We start from the raw sequence: 19263 nt of genomic DNA on the forward strand, positions 1-19263 counted from the left end.
ATTACCGTGTGGCCGACTGTTTTTTTTTTAATTGAAATTTTTATTGCAATAATTGTTAAGTCATACAAAGTTGTAAGAAATAGTACAGGGAGATCCCTTGTATACCTTTGCCCAGTTTCCCCCAAAGGTAACAGTTTGCAGGCTGTAGCATAATGTCACAGCCAGGATGTTGGCATTGATACAATCCAGGAGTCTGACTCAGAGTGCCCCAGTTTCATCTGTGTGTGTTTATGTTAAGTAGTATGCAGTTTTAGCAGGTGCAGGTTTGTGTATCTACCATCACGGTCAAGATACTGAACAGCTCTGAGACCAGGAGGGGCTCTTACATGATGCTGTTTTAGTTGATATGAATGCTGACACCACAATACCCACTGACATGATACGGAAACACCACTGAATAAAGCTGTCAGATATTAGTATTTTAGTTGTTAAGGGGTTAGATAAAATAACTTTCAGGGTTTTTTGTTTAAAATTTTTTATATTTTCTTTTTTCACTTTTCTGCCTGAATCCACTGTTTATTCATTCAGTATCTAAATACGTATTTAGTGGCTGTTGCGTGCTATGCACTGTAAGTACAAGGATTAAATAGATGTAGAACTCAAGGAGCTTGTACTCCCAATATAAAAGAAGCATAGGGTGTTTAAGAAGAGTAGGGGAGGGTATAGCTCAAGTGGTAGATCACATGCTTAGCATGCACGAAGTCCTGGGTTCAATCCTCGTAACTCCTCCAAAAAATAAATCAGTAAACCTAATTACCCTCCCCCCCCAAAAAAAGAGTCAGAAAAATGAGACTAACCATGAAAGAACTTGAGTACAACACTAGGAAGAAGGATTTTTATCTTGCAAAATTGGGAGAGTTACTGAAACACAGCAGATGTAACTGTCATGATAGCATTTGTATTTAGAGATATAGTTAGTAGCAACACGGAAGACAAATTGAAGGAAGGTAAGCTTTAGGGCAGAAGGATCAACCAAAGAGCTTTGTAAACTGTCTATCAGAAAGAAATGGAAAAAACATGAAAATCCAGGTTCAGGCAGGAGCTGTAGGGATCAAGAGGGGAGTAGCGGGTGGCAGACAGACCACGTGGCCAGCGTCTGCTCAGAGAACTTGAAAGTGCATTTTCTCAGACTTCTGCTTTAGTTGAGGAATTGCTGGAACACCTCTTCTTTGTTATATGACACAGGTAGTTAACTTAAACCGGCCTGGCCACTACGGCCCAGCACCTGGCACGTGGTCTCTCTTGGCCTCATGGGGTTCCCTCTAGGACGGCCTCCTTCCTTAGAGGGCTTTGCTTCTGTGGCCTGGGCGCCTCTGGCCTCTGTTCCTGGAGGCCGGGTAGGGCAGGGGGCGGGGAGGCCAAGGGGGAGAACAGGGAGGGGAACCCGGGGGCTCTACGATCCAGAACCACCACCGCCATCCCTGCCCTCTGTGCCCCGGGCTCCCCGTTGCCTTAGGCTGCGGGTCACCTCCTGCTACACAAGTTGTGCCGAGCGTGAAGGGCTGGGCTTGGTTGTCACCACTTGTGCTGTTCGGGGCTTGTTGCCCAAGTTAACCCCCCTGCGTCTGGTTACAGGACATGTTGGCTTCAGCACTTCCCTTACTTTTTTTCCTCTGTCAAAGTCTTCCCCAGCTTTTTATTATAAAATGTTTAAGTACACAGAAAAATTAAAAGAATTACTATAATGAACATTCATGCTACAGTCTGAATGCTTGTGTCCCCCTGCCTAAATTCAGATGTTGAAATCCTAACCTCCAAAAGTGATGTTATTAGCAGGTGGGGCCTTTGAGAGGTGCGCACGCTGTGAGGGTGGGGCTCTGGTGAGTGGGGTTAGTGCCGCATAATGGAGGCTGCAGAGAGCTCCTGGCCCCTTCCCCCATGAAAGCAGAGGGGGCAGTGGCTCATGACGTGGTGGGGGGGCTCTCACCGGGAGGTAAGTGCCGGCACCTAGGTCTCCGACTTGCAGCCTCCAGAGCTGGGAGCGGCCCGTCTCAGCTGTGTGTGAGCCCTCCTGTCTGTGGGGGTTTGTAACAGCTGTAAATACTTTGCTGTATTTGCTTTGCCTGCGTGTATGTATTTTTTATTGACCCATTGAAAGTATGCTGCAGAAACCATGACATTTCCTCCCTAAAACCTTGCGTGTGGATCCCCTCAGAACAAGGGCGGTCTCCTCCATTGTCATAATACCGTTGTCACACCTAAGAAAATGAGTAGTGATTCCATAATATTCTTTAATATTGAGGCAATATTGCAATTTCTCCAGTTCCCCCCAGAAGTCTCTATTTTTCCAGACCCAGAGCCAGTGGGGGTTCACACATTACATTTGGTTATTTTTTTAAGTCTCTTAATCTAATTCAGTCTCTTACTGCTTTTCTTTTTTTTTTTTTTTTAATGACACTGGCTTTTGAAGAAGGCAGGCCAGTTGCCTGTAGAATGCTCATGTTATTTCTTTGAGACATCATTAAACTTGTGTAGTGTCCCCCATATTTCCCATAAACTGGGCATTCTGTCTAGACCAGCTCTGCCCAGTTGAGCTTTCTGTAGTGATGGAAATGTGCTGTCTGGACTGATGCTGTTAATACGGCAGCCACCAGCCGTGCGCGGCTGTTAAGCACTTAAATGTGGCTTGTGACCCTGAGGACTGAAGTTTTGATTTTGTGAGTGTTAATTAAAGCTAAATAATCACAACTGGGTCTACACGTGTCCTGCTGCACCTGTCAGGAGCGTTACATCAGGCGGTCCTAGAGCGAGGCTGAGTTTGGTGCCGTGGTTAACGTGGTGATCTCCAGTCTCTCTGTCGTAAGGCACCTTGTTTCCCTCTGTAAAGCAGTAAATTATCTGTAGTGTGGTGGTTTGATATCCTGGGAATACCTGTTCGTCAGCAGCCTTTTCCCTAGTGGTTTCAGGACCCTTAATGATGCCTGCGCCAGTTGTGAAGCGCTGTTTGCTAATTCCATCTTCTGCATCTATTAGCTGGCGTTCTTCTGTAAAGAAGAGCTTTCTTTCCTTCTCTCATCTCTTCTCTCTCTCCTAATCACCACGGACTTGTGAATTTGTATTTAGTCAGTATATTGTAAATTACTGTAATTATTCTTTTGTTGCTTATATTTTCCCAAGTTTTGCTAGTGAGAGTCTCTTCAAATTGGCCCCTTTATCCTTTTGACATGACCCCATTAATTCTGAGCCTTCTTTGTTCTTGGGCACAATGTGGTCCAGGTTTACTTATACTTTCATGCCTCAGACATGAAAGTGGCCTCTTACCCAAGGAGCTGCGGTCCCTTTGAGTGGGTGAAGGTATTTAGAAACCAAGATCTGGAGGCTAGATGTGCCCAGGCAGCAGTGAGTCTTGGTGACAGCACTCCACATTGCTTCTCTCAGTACTCAGGCAGAATGCTTAGCTCAAAAGCAGTTGTTATCAATATTGTAAACCTCTTTTCTTTTCAGAGGTTGCGCAGAGAAAATTAAAGTGGTGGACATAGCAGGGAATTTCTTCTTCCCAGTAAATAAAGGAAATAATAGAAGTTTTCCTCTTATTTTTCTTATTTTCTTACTGATGCTGTACTTAATTGTTTGTCGCATTATAACCAAATGTGAGAGGGAGCAGTTTGAAAGGAAGCGTCATCCTTCGTAAATATTTGTATACTGAGAGCATTTGTTGCATATGATAGGATGTGTTTAAAAACCTTATCATGAGCTGCTAAATAATATCAGGGTGGGGAACCATTTTAAGGAAGAGAATGATAAACAAAATTTGTAGGACTATGTAAAGCTCGATTCATAAATATCATTCAAAAATTACATAGGTGTTCCTCTTTGAATTTTGCACGAGAAATGCCTTTAGAAAGAAATCTGCCGATGGCATAAAAGGGCAGATCATGTAGCAGCAGTCGGGAGGGATGTGTGTTCTGTGGAGAACTGTACTTTGGCTGTGACCCTGAGTCCGAGGCTGGATGCCTTACGTTCCCAAGAAACCAGACGCTGATCCTGGTGACACCACTGACTCAGCAAGCCGTGGGTGAGCTGAGCATCCGAGCGGGCTTTGTCTCTGGTGTCTTCCTGCCTCTCCCTTTGTGCCAGCGTCCAGGCGTAGCCTTAGGGGTGCGGAGCCACCTGTCTCCCTCAATCCCACCCCACTTGGCTCTCAGGTCTTCACCCCTTTGCTGACTGACCTCAAGGAAGTCTTAGGTGCCAGGTGTTCTGAACATACACTCCAAAATACCAGGGTATTTTCCCTTGAATAGAGTCCAGTGACTGCAGATGGACCTCTTAACTGGTGAAATTCCAGAAAGTGAAGCCAAGTGAAGCAGTGTGAGAGAAGTGGGGGTTTTGCCCAAATTGTATTAACGTTCCTCCAGGAGCATTTGTGTTCAATAGCAGAGGCGTTCTGAAGATACAATGTCATTATTTAAAGATGTGGTTCTTACTGAATTTCTCCCTCTTTGTAGGACTAGGACCTCTTAATTATAGAATGTTGAGGTCTTTTAAAATGGGCTAAAAAGCTTTGAAGCTCAATGGATTTTTTTGGATTTTATTTCTGTATTTGGGGGCCTATAATTATTTTCAGGGCTTTATAAGGATAGTGATGTCATGTAGTTTTGAAAGTACAGTTTTGTGGCTGTATTGCTACTAATCGGATGGATAAAGAGGCTGAATAAACTCACTTCATGAATGTCAGCAGGAGTATCTTCACAGGGGTGAAGACTGTGCCCTTCTCTCCCTCCTCCTGCCCCCCACTCCCTGACTTAGCAGCGTTGGTGGAAGGGCCTCAGCTGGTTCTTAGAGCAGTTTTGCTGGGGTGCCCTTTGTTCTAATCTCAGGTTGGCGCTCTCCAGAGCTGACCCTGAGACAAGGGTTCCGATGTGAGGGGCCTGTTTGGGAAGGGCAGGGATGCTGGTCGGCAGGTGGGGAGTGGAGACGGGAGGATGGGTGGCAGAACAGGGGTGTTAAGTCAACCACCACGATCGGCGCCTGGCAGGTAGTTCAGAGCACCTGGGACAGGCGTACAGGGTGCCTGAGCATCCCTGACTGAGGATGGGGGGGAGCTGACTGACCACATGCTCCTGCAGGCAGGGCGGCCTCCTAGCTCCTGAGGAGCCGTGAGCACAGAGATAAGGGTGCTGGACTGTGGGAGCACCAGGCAGGTCCCGGGGTCCTGTGTGGAGGGTCGCCAGCGGCTGCTTAGCCTTCCACGTTATGTGCCGGTGTGAGGCTGGCATGCTGGGCACTCAGGGAGGGTCCCCAGGTCGGGAGGGTCATTGTCTGGTTACGCTTCTCCTATGCCTGAAATCCTCGAGTGCCTGGTCTTTTCAGGACAGAGCCCAGATGCTGGCCTCCGCCCGCACACCACCCCACGGCTTCAAAAACTTCTGACCATGCACACCAGCACACACATGCGGTCCTTCTGTCTTGCTCACACAGACTCGCAGCTGTTCCCGCTTCCTCTCCCCAGCCTTTCCCCGTCCACCTTCGCCCACCACCCCCGTCCCTCCCTCCTGTCTCTGCTTGCTCCCCGATTCCTGTCTCCCTCCCCCATCTCCCCACCTGTCTCCTCCACATCCCCATCTCTTCCCCCTCTCCCTCCCCCACGTTCCTCTCCACCCCCATGTTTTCCTCACTATTCCCCCATCCCCTACCCCCATCCCCCCATGCCTCCCCCACAACCTGCTACGTCTTTATATCCCGCACACGTGCACACTCTCGCTCTCTTTGACACACTTGCTGAACGATTTGGATTCCCTTGAAAGCACCACATTATCTCCTACCTCCTTCAGCTAGAAGGCCTCTGTCCCTGCCTCCTGCCTGGCGTCTGTGTCATAGTGAGCTCGCTAGGCACTTCCCTCGGTGCTGTCCTCGTTTCCGTGTCCGTCTGCCCACCTCACGGCCAGCTCCTCGTCTGCCGTCCCAGCGCGCTCCGTGTCTGGCCCAGAGCGTGTCCTGGAGTGCGCACTCAGTAAGCACCCACTGAAGTTTTCCCCATTTCTGTCCTCTCTTATGGACCATGGACAGCTGAGTGAGAACGAAGGTGGTGCTGACTGTGCCCCATGGTGTTCCTCCAGAAGCATTTGTGTTTAATAGCAGAGGCGTTCTGAAGATAGAATGTCATTATTTAAAGATGTGGGTCTTACTGAAAATTCTGTCATCAGGTTCTATGTGCCTGTAGAGGGTAAAATTTGAGGAGAGCAAATGTTTTGAGCTCTTACTTAGTTCCTCCTAATTGTTGTGACAGCCACTGTGGGCAGACATGACCTTCAGGCTCCTGGAGGACAAAGTCTGGAGCAGATCCCATTTTACCAACCAAATGTTTTGCCTGTTAATGTGTACTGGTTGAATAAATAAATATCCCACCATATCTGCTGGTAAAAGTTCAACATCTAAGAAGCCTGTATGCTGGAAAAAAATAGAAGAAAACACAAAGACTGTGAATTGTAGCTCCATGTCTCATATTCATCTGAGAATCAAACCAGACAATTTACATAACTCTGTGTAGCCTTTCTTCACCTGTAAATGAGGAGGCCAAGCCAGCTGATCTTAAAGCCCTGTGCAGCTCTGTAACAGAGAATTACTGTACAGTCCCAAAGACCAACAAAAACAGAAAGCATATGAAAAAAAGGTAATGGTGGTGCTTTCAGGCAGCTGGTAATGTGACGAGGGGAAATTGAGGAAGTGTAAATAAGAATAAAAGAGAACAGAAGGAACACATTGGAAAACGGGATGGGTCGTGAGTGTGGAGCTATCCCAGACACAAAAGATCTGCCAGAGCCTTCGTCTCCTCCTCCTGTGACCCCAGATCACTGTCAACAGATTTCATGAATTGAGCTGAAATGAATTGCCTGTACAGAGTAAGGAAGTGAACAGGACAGGCCTCCTGTATTTAGGGGCAGCAGCTAGCCCAGGGCCGCGAAGCAGTACAGCACAGAGCCACTTCCTCGTGGGCTGATTCAGTGCTCTTGGGTTTATTAAAACAGATTTTCCTAGGCGAGTTGCTGGATGCAAGGATTGTCCTTAGAGAGGCTCTGGGCCTGCAGATGCTTCTGGGGCCTGAGTAGTTTGGCCCCTGAAGCAGCCAAGTTGACCGTGGGGAATCCAGGCCACATGATGAGGGAATAGGGCCCGAGTCTGCGCCCGGGAGAAAGGATACAGTGCAAGGCCTGATGTCTCGTGGAGGCAGAAGCAGCACATGGGACCTGATCAGAGAAGAAACAGGGAGTAAAATGCGAAAGACTAATGGCTGGAGAAATAGGTGCAGGTAGACACCTGCTCTCCTGCTTCATTAGGTATCTTTAGCTAGCAGGTCTTGGAGAGATTCAACTATGTAGTGTTTTCCACGTAAACTCCCCCTGCCCCAAAAAACATAGCAGAACCCTTTGCTTAACTACAGGTAAAGGAGGAATTGGAACTGGGGAGCCCTGTGGCTTCTGCAGAGCACGGTTGAAAACCCCTGCTCTCCAGTGTTCAGGAGGAGGGTTGGATGGATAACAACCAAGTACCGTGTATAAAAATAAAAGGCAAAGAAGACGAGCAGGAACAGTTCAAATCCATGGGCCTCAATCATGCAGTTATTTTGTATCAGTTATCAACTTATCACAGTAACTATTTCAATTTCAAATACAATGTACAGTTTTTATTTGCATTATTCATTTAGAGGAGTACTTACAATTCAATAAATTTTTCAGATGCATGGAGAACACTCTACATTGGACTCTTGAAGACACTTCCTCGCTGTTCTTTATGAAGCCCTAATGCAGTTACCACTTTTTTGCTTCAGTGAAATGAATGGACTAATACTCTCATATTTCCATGAGAAAGTGCTCTGTCTTTAGGAGCTGTTACTGAATGATCCCAGAATGAGGAGATCAGGTGTGATGCCCAGTGCATGTTTACAGCTGATCTCAGAGAGCTTTTGTAGCCACAGGAACAAAGCATTTTTGCTTAAGGTTATTATGTAATAAATCTGTTTGTTTTGTTTATTTTGTAATCTGCCCCTGTCTCTTTTTAAAGATACTTTCTCTTGGAATTTGTAGATTATACCTGTTTAAAGCTCTTGGGTTAAAAATTAAATCTCTCTGGAGTTCAAAGGAGTGGGTATAGAACAGAGAGTTATAAATTGTAGTTTCTTAATTGCCTTATTTCTTTATCTTTTCTTGGCTTATTTCATCATTTGTACTGGCCTTATGAAACTTATTTAATTAGGTATCTGTTTGTATCATTGCTGCTATCTGTTGTGTTAATAGCATTCTAATAGAGAAAAAAGAAATCCCTGCTTAACTGTTATTAAAAATGGGGCAGCGTGTAATACCTTCTAAGATATTTTGAGGGAGGCAAGTCAGTTTTGGTTATTATTGTCTGTTCATTTTTTTATATGCCAAAACAAAGGCTCAGAAAACAAATTGCTAAGAAAACAATTTTCTAATTTGATTATCTCAGAGGAGTGTTTCTAATTGCAATGCATCACTGCCTAATTTAGAAAATGTTCTGATACTTATCTGCAATGGACCACAATCAGGGACTTTTTAAGGCTTTAATTACCAACATATGAATCAAAGTGCTTTTTATGCCTTCCTTTTAAGAAAAAGTCGTTCTATGATGGAATCACTTTCATCAGTTCTAGTGTGATAATGATGCAGACATCTGTATGTCGTTATTAGCACCAGAGCAAACTTGATTCCTATGGTGCTGATCACTGACGTCTACAGTGTGTTTGTATTCATGGAAAACAGAATTTATTTTAAGTTGATGATCTAGCGAATAATATACTCTGTTGCTGTGACTAATAGGACCATGATATTACGTAGATACCATACAGATAAGAATTCAGTAGGATTGCTTTCTTTTCCTTTTTTAAGGACAAAACTTTTCCGAGAAAACACTATCTAATGTGTTACTTTCATAATAAAGTAACTGGATTTTCATGGTAGCTTAATATATCAAGGTTTTATTTCCTAAATTGATAAAAGACTAAGTAAAAAATCCATCAAGTTTTATTTAAAACATATAACGTCTTACAGAATTCATAATGTGTTGTTTGTGAAACCGTTCTCTAAGGTAAGTTGAATTTTCTCAGTAATATTAGCCTTTACTTTCTGCTTCGTTCCTAGTATGTCATAAAGACTGAAAACATAGACAGGTGCTAGTTGTAATAATACCCTTCACAAGATCAAACTCTGCTTGTCTCTAGATTGAGTATGAGGCTCAAATTAAGAAGATGCAGCTACTCTCAAAAGATAGCCTGGGGGAAAAACATGAACTGAAAGATGAAGACAGAGAAAAGGTAATAAATTAAATGATAAACTTTCTGTTAACAGAGGATTTTTGGAGGGTTCATCTGTTAAGATATTGTTTTAAGTAAAATCATTTTATTACAAAGATCTTTTTGATTAAACCTTAATTGATTATTTAAAGACATTTGTTTATAGAGTATTGCTTTAATATCTTGTTCAATTAAATTTGCTGTAAGGCAGTCACTGTGGGTGTAAGATAGACTCCAAAGAAAATCTCAGTGTTGTTGTAGGTGAAATTGTGTTTTCCAAAGTAATTCTTTGTAGCTCCTTTTTTCTTTGGTCCAGAAATGTTTTAAGCGAGAAGTAAACAAAATGTGGCATTTTGCTTCTTTTCTTCGTATACATAATTTCATACATTTTAACCTTCTCATAGATAAAGTGGAAAGAAAGGACTGCATATCCAAGCAACAGACAAAAAGAATGGCAAGGAATACTTAAATAAATTCCGCTGTGTCTGCCATAATGCCGGCTTCTAATCCTCCCACCCATCTCCATATAAATGATTCTGTTCAAGACCATAGATGTTTTCTTCACTAAAAGCAGTAAAGCTCTTTTAGATGAAATGTCTGAAAACATCTTGTAATAACTTGGAGCATGCTGGCAAGAGTAGTCACTTGTGACTGTGTGAAACCCCCTCAGCCAGGCGATACTGTAATAAGCAGAAATGGCAGCGTCACTCCATTATTCCGAGGAGCCCGCGCGCGCTGTCCCTTAGGCTGCAGCATTCATTAAGAAAAGCTTGCTGGGCCGAAAGCTGGGGACAGATGATAACGGGATATGATTTTCATATTTAATGCTTTCCTTGGAAGAGAATGTGTGCGACAGATTGATAGAAGAATCAGCGGCTACTTTACTGAGAGACTTTCAGGTCCGCCCTGCAGCTACCGATGGAATCATTCAGCCAAGAAATTAACTTTTTCTCCTTTTACCTGCTTTATGTATCTGCTAAGCAGGCTGCCTGGCTGCCAGTGAATGTTATTATGCAGTTAACTGTTTGGTATTTAAGACTCTTATCAGAAAAGAAACAGAGGCCACATGATTTTGTTTTTATAGTAGGAGTAAGGTTTTAGTTTTTCTTTTTTCTGTGCATTAGCAGGCATTAATCTGAGTGTATAGGAAGTTTTAGTTTTTCTTCCCAAAGATTAGAAAGTTAAAAAACCTAGAATTTAGAGCATTCTTAAACTGTAAGATACAAAACCGCAAGCTCCAGCAGCCTTGACCCATATAAAAAGGCCTTTAATGATAAATGATTTCTGTGCCATTAAATGTACACCAAATGTGGTAGTTGTGATAGACTTCTGAACCATTCAGGCAGCCTTTCTGTTTGACATTTGGTCATGAAATAATTGGCATGTTTTTTCATCTATAAACCAATTTGTTCTTTCTGTGCCTTTCCTGATAGACACAATGTTAGTGTGGTGGTGTCAATGGTACTTAAGTAAAACGGAAGACTTTTTTTTCCTATTTGCACTACTGATTCCTTAACCTTACATATACTTATATAGTCTCCTTTTAAGTCATATTTAAGATTAGGGCAAGAGACATACAGCCAACAATTCCTTAAAATACTGCATAGAATAATTAGAAAAGTGTTTTTAAAATTGTCATCTCCTTGAAAGCTTTGACTGTCAGCTGTATGTAAGAATCAATTAGGTAATGTTTTGAGACATTTATACGCTGCCTTTTTCAATTTCCTACTGATGTTTCAGCACAATCCAGAATTAGCTAATCCTTGTTATATACTGACCCAGAATAGCTCCGGATCACCTGAGTTCATTTTGTTGCTCAGTGGAACCCATGCTCCTCCTCCTTGGGCGGTCCTAAGGGTTAGTCTCTGTGCCCAGAGCGCTGGGCTCCAGGGGCTGGCCAGAAGCTGGTGGTTGACTTAAGTAAATCGTTGCTGAACACATACTCTGTTTGAGAAGCCACAGTGGGTCCCTCTCAAAATGCTGCAGTGCCTGCCCTCAGGGTGCTCCCCACAAAGTCATGTTCTTTCTGTGGCACCAGATAGCACGTGCCAAGTGCCAGTTACACGGGGCAGGCCATGTGAGCCACATAGAGAGAGAGTAATCCATGGCTTGGTGGGGCGGGTGGTGTGTGGGCTGGCGAGGATGGTGGGCAGGTGTCAGCCACGGGGGATGTGATAGACATTCTCGGGTCGGGAGAGGTTGTGAGCAAGGGTGTAGAAGCAGGAAGCCCAGTGGGTGGTTGTGGGTCTGGCTGAAGGCTTACGTTCTTGTCGGGAAGTGGGAGAAGATAAGCTTGGAAAGGTGCATCATGGAACTTAGTCCCAGGCTCGAGGACTTGAGATCGCCTCCCGGAGTCAGTGCGCACGCGCAGAGGCAGGTGGAGGAAGGACTTGTGCCTGGAGTAGTCGCGTCCCCAGCCGGGCTGTGCGGGATGAGCTGCAGGAAAGGGCTGGCGGGGCAGAGGAAACCAGGACATCTCACATGTGTTCAGATGTGAGGGCTGAACCGAGGACCTGACTTGGGGTGGAAAAAGCTAATTGGGTGGAAAACGCTAATGAAGGGGAGAGGAGCTATCAAGTTAATGATAATTCTGAATTATAGAACAATATATCTTTAGAAAGTGGTTGTGCAACTTTTCAACCAAAAGAAGTAACTTGGGTGCTCTACTGAGAAGAGCCGTCAGGTCAGGTCATAGTTGCCTTGTTTTCAGTGTGAAAGTCTAGCTTGGTTCACAGTGTGTCATCCGGTGTTTCCTGCACCCAGTGGCTGCTCCTGAGAGTCCTGTGGGGCGTCATCACTGGCCTGCTGGCCCCCAGGCTTGTTTCCAGGTGAGTGTACTTAGTAACCTTCGGTAGTGGTGGTTAACAGACAGCAAGAAGACAAAGTGCAGGCCCTGTCTGGATCCTCACAGGTTTTACTGCAATACAGTAATCCTTCTCCTCTGTTACACATTGTCTTTTTCTCTTTTGGGGTGAACTCTAATTCCGTTGGTCTCTAGGCATGCTCTTCTTGTTGCTCAGTTTTCAGTAGCAGCAGTGACTAGAGCATATACACAGCACATGAATACATAAATTGTACCGAGAGAGACGAGATGGCATTTGTGAGTGAGAGCCTGGATTTGGGGGTGGGGGTTGTGAAGTTTCTTTGAACTGTTATACTGTGAAACATATTCTACTAAAAGCAGAAGTGGACTGGATGCTTCACAGAAAGATTCTGTTCTCCCAGGGCTGGAGAACGTGAAGGACCAGAGAGGAGCATCACAGGGCTGAAGGCTGTTTGGGGTGCTCTGCTCCCACGGTTGGAAGCTATCCTGCAGGGGCCATGTGGCAGTGGTTATGCAGGGGGTTCCTCCTGCTTCTAATTCTGGTAGCATTAGATAGTTGATTAACTTGCCCAGGACTGTGCTGCTAGGCAGAGCCCACACTCTGACCCAGACCACGCTGGCTTCAGCGTCCGTGTTTCAGCCACCCTGCTGTACTGCCTTCTAAGGTGGTGTTGGCCAAATGCTTCTCAAAAGTTGGGAGAAATTCCTGGTTGAATAAAACCAGCCTAGATGTATCGCGTGAAGTATTTGAGTTACTCATTTAGATGGTGCGTTTTCGCCTAACCTTGGGAGAGAGTGAGTGGTAATATTCCAGCTGACCCAGGTGCTGCCTGAGTTTGTACTGGTTGAATTTAGTAAGAAGTCAGACATCCACTTCAGATTCATTATTAGGAATTTTTATGGTTTTTCTTTCAGAAAAGTTGTAGTTTAATAATGCAACTTGAGTTTAACTTACTCAGTTTTGAGTATTGTGGCACAGGCGATGGGCACTGGCGTCCTTGTATTTGGGTTTGACTCCAATGACCAAGAGCACATTGTTCAACCTGGCTGAACCTTGCCAGAGCGGCAGTGATACCGTGGTGGTTGTGAGGGCTAGAAAAGGTAATGCATAAAAGTCGGCTGGACACCTGGTGCAGGACAAGTGTTCACTGACCCTGTGGCCACCCTCCCCGCCGTCACTGTCCTCATCGTCTCCTTCTCCACTAGGTGACCATACAAGGGTGTGCCGGCTTTTCAGCACGTACCTTCAATAGTGGAGAGGCCTGCAGGGGGAATGGGCGGAGGGTGGGGAGGGGAGGTGCCTCTGAATTAGCGAACGGGAGGTAAAGCTACCTGGTGGTAACAACTGGTCGTAGGTGATTTTAGGTGATTACAATACAAAATAACTTACAGAACATACGTTTGAAGCCTAAATTTAATGGATCCATTTTAAAATTTTGGTAGTTCCATCCTCTGTTAGCTTGTATGGCCAGTAACCTCTCCTTGTGTGCTCGCTCGGTTGTCAACATTCAGTTGCGTCTGTAAGCTGTCCCAGTGGCAGAATGAAAGAAGAGTTAAAAACCACATTGTCGTGATGCCCTCGTCAGCCTGGGCTGCCACGACACAGTGGCACGGACTGGGTAGCTTAAACAGAAATTCATGTTCTCACAGCTCCGGAGGCTGGGCGTCTGGAGGCAAGGTCAGGGTGCCAACTGGGGTGGCTTCTCGTGAGAGCTGTCTCTTTGGGCGGCAGATGGCTGTTCTCTCTGTGTCCTCAGGTGGCTTCTCTGTGCACGTGTGTGGAGAGCGATCTCTGATGTCTCTGCCCCTTCTAAGGACATCAGTCCTGTTGGATTAAAGCTCTGTCCTTGTGACCTCACTTAACCTTAATTACCTCCTTAGAAGTCCCGTCTCTAAATACAGTCACATTGGAGATGACGGCTTCAACATAAGGGGGGGGGGGGCGCACAATTCAGTTTATAACACACAATAAAGTAAATAATTCCTTCAGCATCTTATATGTAAATTTTTATTAAGGAATTTCTGGCAATCTTAGTATGACTTAAGGACTTGCTTACGTAGAAAGTAAGAACAGTATTATATTGTGTGAAAAGCTGGAAATTAGGCCTGATAGCTCCATTTTGCATTCTGCATTCGCCTTAGTACTTACCAGTTTCCTTGTCTGTGGGAAAAAAAATTAATATGTTAAAAATAAAGATTACCTTAGCATTCTGCAAAACGTGAAATACAATTCAAATGTATTTTTCACAGTGCAGTAATAGTCAAGAGTCGCCTGCTCTGAAAGCTGTCATTGATTTCCAGTCACATGGTTAGAATAGTTCTAACCTTGCTGATACCTCCATAATAGGTCCTCTCCCCTTCCCCCAGTAAAGATGAACTCCTGATTTTAAAAGTTACTTTCTGTTCACTAGTAAGCATTTTCAAGTATATTCATTTGCTTTGCTGTCACTTTCCCCAGCTCCCAATATATAGTCAATTTATTTAACCTAAAGAAAAATTACCCATTTCTTTCATCCCCTACCTCCCACCTCTGACAGCCATCATCTGTTCTCTATATTTGTGGGCTTGGTTTGTGTTTGTTTTAGATTCCACATGTAAGAGAGATCGTACAGTATAGTTCTTTCTTTGACTTATTTCACTTAGCATAATGCCTCAAAATCCATCCATGTTGTTGAAGATGGCAGGATTTCATTTTTTATAGCTGAATAATATGCCACTGTGTATTTTTACCACAACTTCTCTATCCACTCACCATCAGTTATACTTAGGTTGCTTCTATGTCTTGGCTATTGTAAATAATGCTGCCATGAACCTGTGGTGCATGTATCTCTTCAAGTTAGTGTTTTTGTTTCATTCAGTTAAATACCCAGAAGTGGAATTGCTGGAACATATAGTGGTTTTGTTTTAAATTTTTTGAGGAACCTCCATACTCTTTCCACAGTGTACCAGTTTACACTCCCACCAAACAGTGCATAGTTTCCCTTTTCTCTACATCCTCACCAACACTTACTTCTTTTCTTTTCTTTTCTTTTCTTTTCTTTTCTTTTCTTTTCTTTTCTTTTCTTTTCTTTTCTTTCATAATAGCAGTTCTGACATGTGTGAGGTGATATCTGTCTGTGGTTTTGACTTGCATTTCCCTGATAATTAGTGATAGTGAGCATGTGTTCTTGTACTTCTTGGCCATCTCTGTGTCGTCTTTGGAAAAATGTCTATTCAAATTTTTCTGCCCATTTTTTAATCAGATAATTTTTTGCTCTTGAATTATGAGTTCTGTATACATTTTGGATATTGCCCCCTGACAGATAAATGATTTGCAAATATTTTCTCCCATTCGGTAGGTTGCCTTTTTATTTTGTGGATGGTTTCCTTTGCTGTGCAGAAGCTTTTTGGTTTGATGTTGTCTCACATGTTTATTTTTGCTTTTGTTGCTCTTGCTTTTGGTGTCAGATTAAAAAATTCATTGTCGAGACTTACGTCAAAAAGCTTATCACCTGTATTTTCTTTTAGGAGTTTTATGGTTCAGGTCTTACATTCAAGTCTTACATTCATTTGGAGTTAGTTTTTGTACATAGTATAAGGTGGTGGTCTAGTTTTTCTTTTGCAAGTGTCTATCTAGTTTTCCCAACACCACTTAGTAAAGAGACTGTCCTTTGCCCATTGTATGTTTTTGTCTCCTTTATTGTAAATTAATTGACCATGTATATGTGGGTTTATTTCTGGGGTCTGTATTCTGTTCCATTGATCTTCGTGTCTGTTTTTATTCCAATACTATGCTGTTTTAATTACTATAGCTTTGTAATATATTTTGGAATCAAAGAACTTATATATCAAATAGCATGATGCCACCAGCTTTACTTTTTTTTTCTCAAGATTGCTTTGGTTATTTGGGTCTTTTGTGGTTCCATACAAATTTTAAGATGATTCTGTTTCTGTGAAAAATGCCATTGGAATTTTGATAGGATTACTTTGAATCTGTAGATTGCTTTGGATAGTATGGACATTTTAATATTGATTCTTTCGATCCATAAGTACAGAATATCTTCCATTTATTTATGTCTTCAGTTTTTTCATTGGCATCTTATAGTTCTCAATTTATAGTCTTTCACTCCCTTGGTTAAATGTATTTTTAGGTTTTTTTTTAATGCAATTGTGAATGGGATTGTTTAACAGTTTTTTGATAGAGTCTTTAAGGGTTTTCTATATATAATACATATCATCTGCAAATAGGGACAGTTTTAATTGTTCCTTTACAGTGTGGTTGCCTTTTATTTCTTTTTCTTGCCTAATTGCTCTGGCTAGGACTTCCAATACTATGTTGAATAAAAATGGCAAAAGTTAGTATCCTTGTCTCCTTCCTGATCTGTGAGGAAATGCTTTCAGCTTTTCACCATTGAGTATGATGTTAGCTGTGGGTTTGTCATATATGGCCTTTATTAAGTTGAAATATGTTCTCTTTGTACCTGCTTTGTTGATAGTTTTTTTTTTTATCATAAATGGATGTTGAATTTTGTCAAATGCTTTTTCTGCAGCTGTTGAGATGATAATAGAACTTTTATCCTTCATTTTCTTGGTGTGGTATATCACATTTACTGATTTGCAGATAATTGAACCATCCTTGTATTCCTGGAATAAGTTCCACTTGGTCATGGTGTATAATTCTTTTAATGTATTGTTGAATTCTGCTTAGTAATATTTTGCTGAGGATTTTTTCATCTATGTTGATCAGGGACATTGGCCTGTAGTTTTCTTTTCTTGTGGCAGCCTTGTCTGGTTTTGGTATAGGGTAACACTGACCTCATAAAATGAGTCTGGAAGAGTTCCTTTCTCTTCTGTTTTTTGGAAGAGTTTGAGAAGGATTGGTATGTATTCTCTGAATGTTTGGTAGCATTCACTAGTGAAGCTCTCTAGTCCTAGATTTTTGTTTGTTGGGAGGTTTCTAATTACTGATTCTGTATCATTACTAGTCATTGATCTGTTCAGATTCTGTTTCATCCTGATTCAGTCTTGATAGGTTGTATGTTTGTAGGAATTTATCCACGTCTAAGTTGTCCAGTTTGTTGGCATATAGTTATTTGTGGTAGTCTTATGATCCTTTATATTTCTGTGGTATCAGTTGTAACATCTGTCTAGTATTTTTTAAGAGACTACAGATGGATAACTGTGACAGGAAAAGGAAGAACTGAACTAAAATCTTGGATTATAGATTTACCTCAAGCACTCAACTACAGAAAGTAATAGGAAGGCCTAGAAAAGGTGATCATTATGTCAGATCCTTAAACACTGACACACGCTTCTTCCTTTGGCAATAACGTGTGTCTCTCAAAAAACTTTTCAGTTCCTAATATTATTCCACTGTCAACAATAATGTGAAAACTGCTTTGAGAAGACACATAATAAAGCAAGACCACCCCATTTCCTATTGCAAAGCAAACAAAATGACAGACTATCTTAAAAAAAAAAAAAAGAAACACCTGTCTTGGTGCCTGATCTCAGCAGGTGGGAAAGCTGCCCCCCTGTGGAAGCCCTGCTGGTATTTTACTGGAGCCAGTATTTTACTTTGCAAGTGTTGAGCCACTTCACATGTAGCATTGCCTTGTAGTGCATGGCAGTTAATTTTTGCAAGTTTCTTTTTTTTTTTGGTTATGAAGTTTAAATAATTGCTGGTGGGAATGTAAAATGGTGCAGCCACTTTGGAAAACAGTTCACAGTTCCTCACAGTGTTAAGACGTGCTTGCCATATTACCCAGCAACTCCACATGCCAGAAAGGTGAAGACCTGTATCCATACAAAATCTTGTACACAGATGTTCATAGCAGTAGTTTTCTTAATAGCTAAAAAGTGCAGACAATTCAGATGTTCATCATCTGACAAATGGATAAACAAAATGTGATGTATCCATGCAATGGAATGTCACCAGCCATTAAACAGAATGAAACACTTACACCTGCTACAGTGTGTATAAACCCTGATTGTGTCAAATGAAAGAAGTTAGTCAAAAAATATTGTGTAATTCAATTTATATGAAATGTCCAGAATAGGCAAATATTAGAGACAGACAGGTAGGTAAACGGTTGCCTAGGACTGAGGGAGGATCAAGGATCAAGGAGGATCAATGGGGAGTGATTGCTAAAGAGAATGGGGTTTCCGTTTGGGGTGATGAAAATGTTCAAAAGTTGACTGATGACTGCACAACTCTGTAATATACTTTAAAAATCCTGAATTGTATACTTTAAAAGTATGAATTTTATGACTGGTGAATTGTATCTCAAACTGTTTTTAACAGTTTAAATCAAGTTTAACAATTTAATAGCAACTTAATTTCAGTAGCATGCCAAAACCTCGATCCTGTATAGCTCCATTCCTTATCTGCTCCTTCATGATACTATTGTAATGCAAACTGTGTTTTTGTATCTTATATGCTGCTCTACAACATAGATTTACAATTATTGCCTGATGAAGTTGTCTCTTGAATCATGTAGGAGAAAAAAGAGTTACACACAAAAAAAGTATTTATAGCCCAAATACAATGTAGTTACCCTTACTAGTGCTATTTATTTCTTAACATGGACTTGAATTACTGTGTAATGTCTTTTCATTTCAGCCTAAAGGACTTCTTGTCGTATTTCTTATAGGAAGGGTACAAGAGTGACAAATTGTTTTTGTTTAGTGAGGAACATTTTATTTCTCCTTCATTCTTTTTAACTTTTTTTTTAATTGAGTTAGTCAGTTTACAATGTTGTGTCAATTTCTGGTGTAGAGCAAAATTTTTCCGTCATTCATGAATATACATATATTCATTTTCACATTCTTTTTCACTGTGAGCTACCACAAGGTCTTGTATATATTTCCCTGTGCTATATAGTGTAAACTTGTTTATCTATTCTATATATACCTGTCAGTATCTTATAAATCTTGAACTCCCAGTCTATTCCTACCCACCCCCCTCTCCCCTGGCAACCACAAGTTTGTATTCTATGTCTCTGAGTCTGTTTCTGTTTTATATTTAAGTTCATTTGCCTTCTTTCTTTTTTTATTCCACTTATGAGTGATATCATGTGGTATTTTTCTTTCTCTTTCTGGCTAATTTCACTTAGAATGGTATTTTCCAGGGACATTCATATTGCTGCAAATGGCATTATGTTGTCATTTTTGTGGCTGAATAGTATTCCATTGTATAAATATACCACAGCTT

General features: G+C 42.1%; 1 protein-coding gene across 5 annotated transcripts in view; it reads left to right on the forward strand.

Moving 5' to 3' along the window:
- Positions 1–19263, forward strand: part of KIZ (kizuna centrosomal protein) — a 96039-nt gene that overhangs the window by 7451 nt on the left and 69325 nt on the right. For 3 of the 5 annotated variants that reach the window (XM_064475927.1, XM_031434325.2, XM_031434326.2), the window contains exon 4: positions 9176–9268. The exons of 1 other annotated variant lie outside the window; for it this stretch is intronic. In XM_064475927.1, the coding sequence (XP_064331997.1) occupies positions 9176–9268 (93 nt within the window). Of the gene's footprint in view, positions 1–7684; positions 7858–9175; positions 9269–19263 lie in introns of those variants that run through there. One more of the 5 variants, XM_064475928.1, reaches the window with a different exon arrangement.

The sequence above is a fragment of the Camelus dromedarius genome, chromosome 18, assembly GCF_036321535.1.
Source record: "Camelus dromedarius isolate mCamDro1 chromosome 18, mCamDro1.pat, whole genome shotgun sequence".
NCBI classification, from domain to species: Eukaryota; Metazoa; Chordata; class Mammalia; order Artiodactyla; family Camelidae; genus Camelus; species Camelus dromedarius.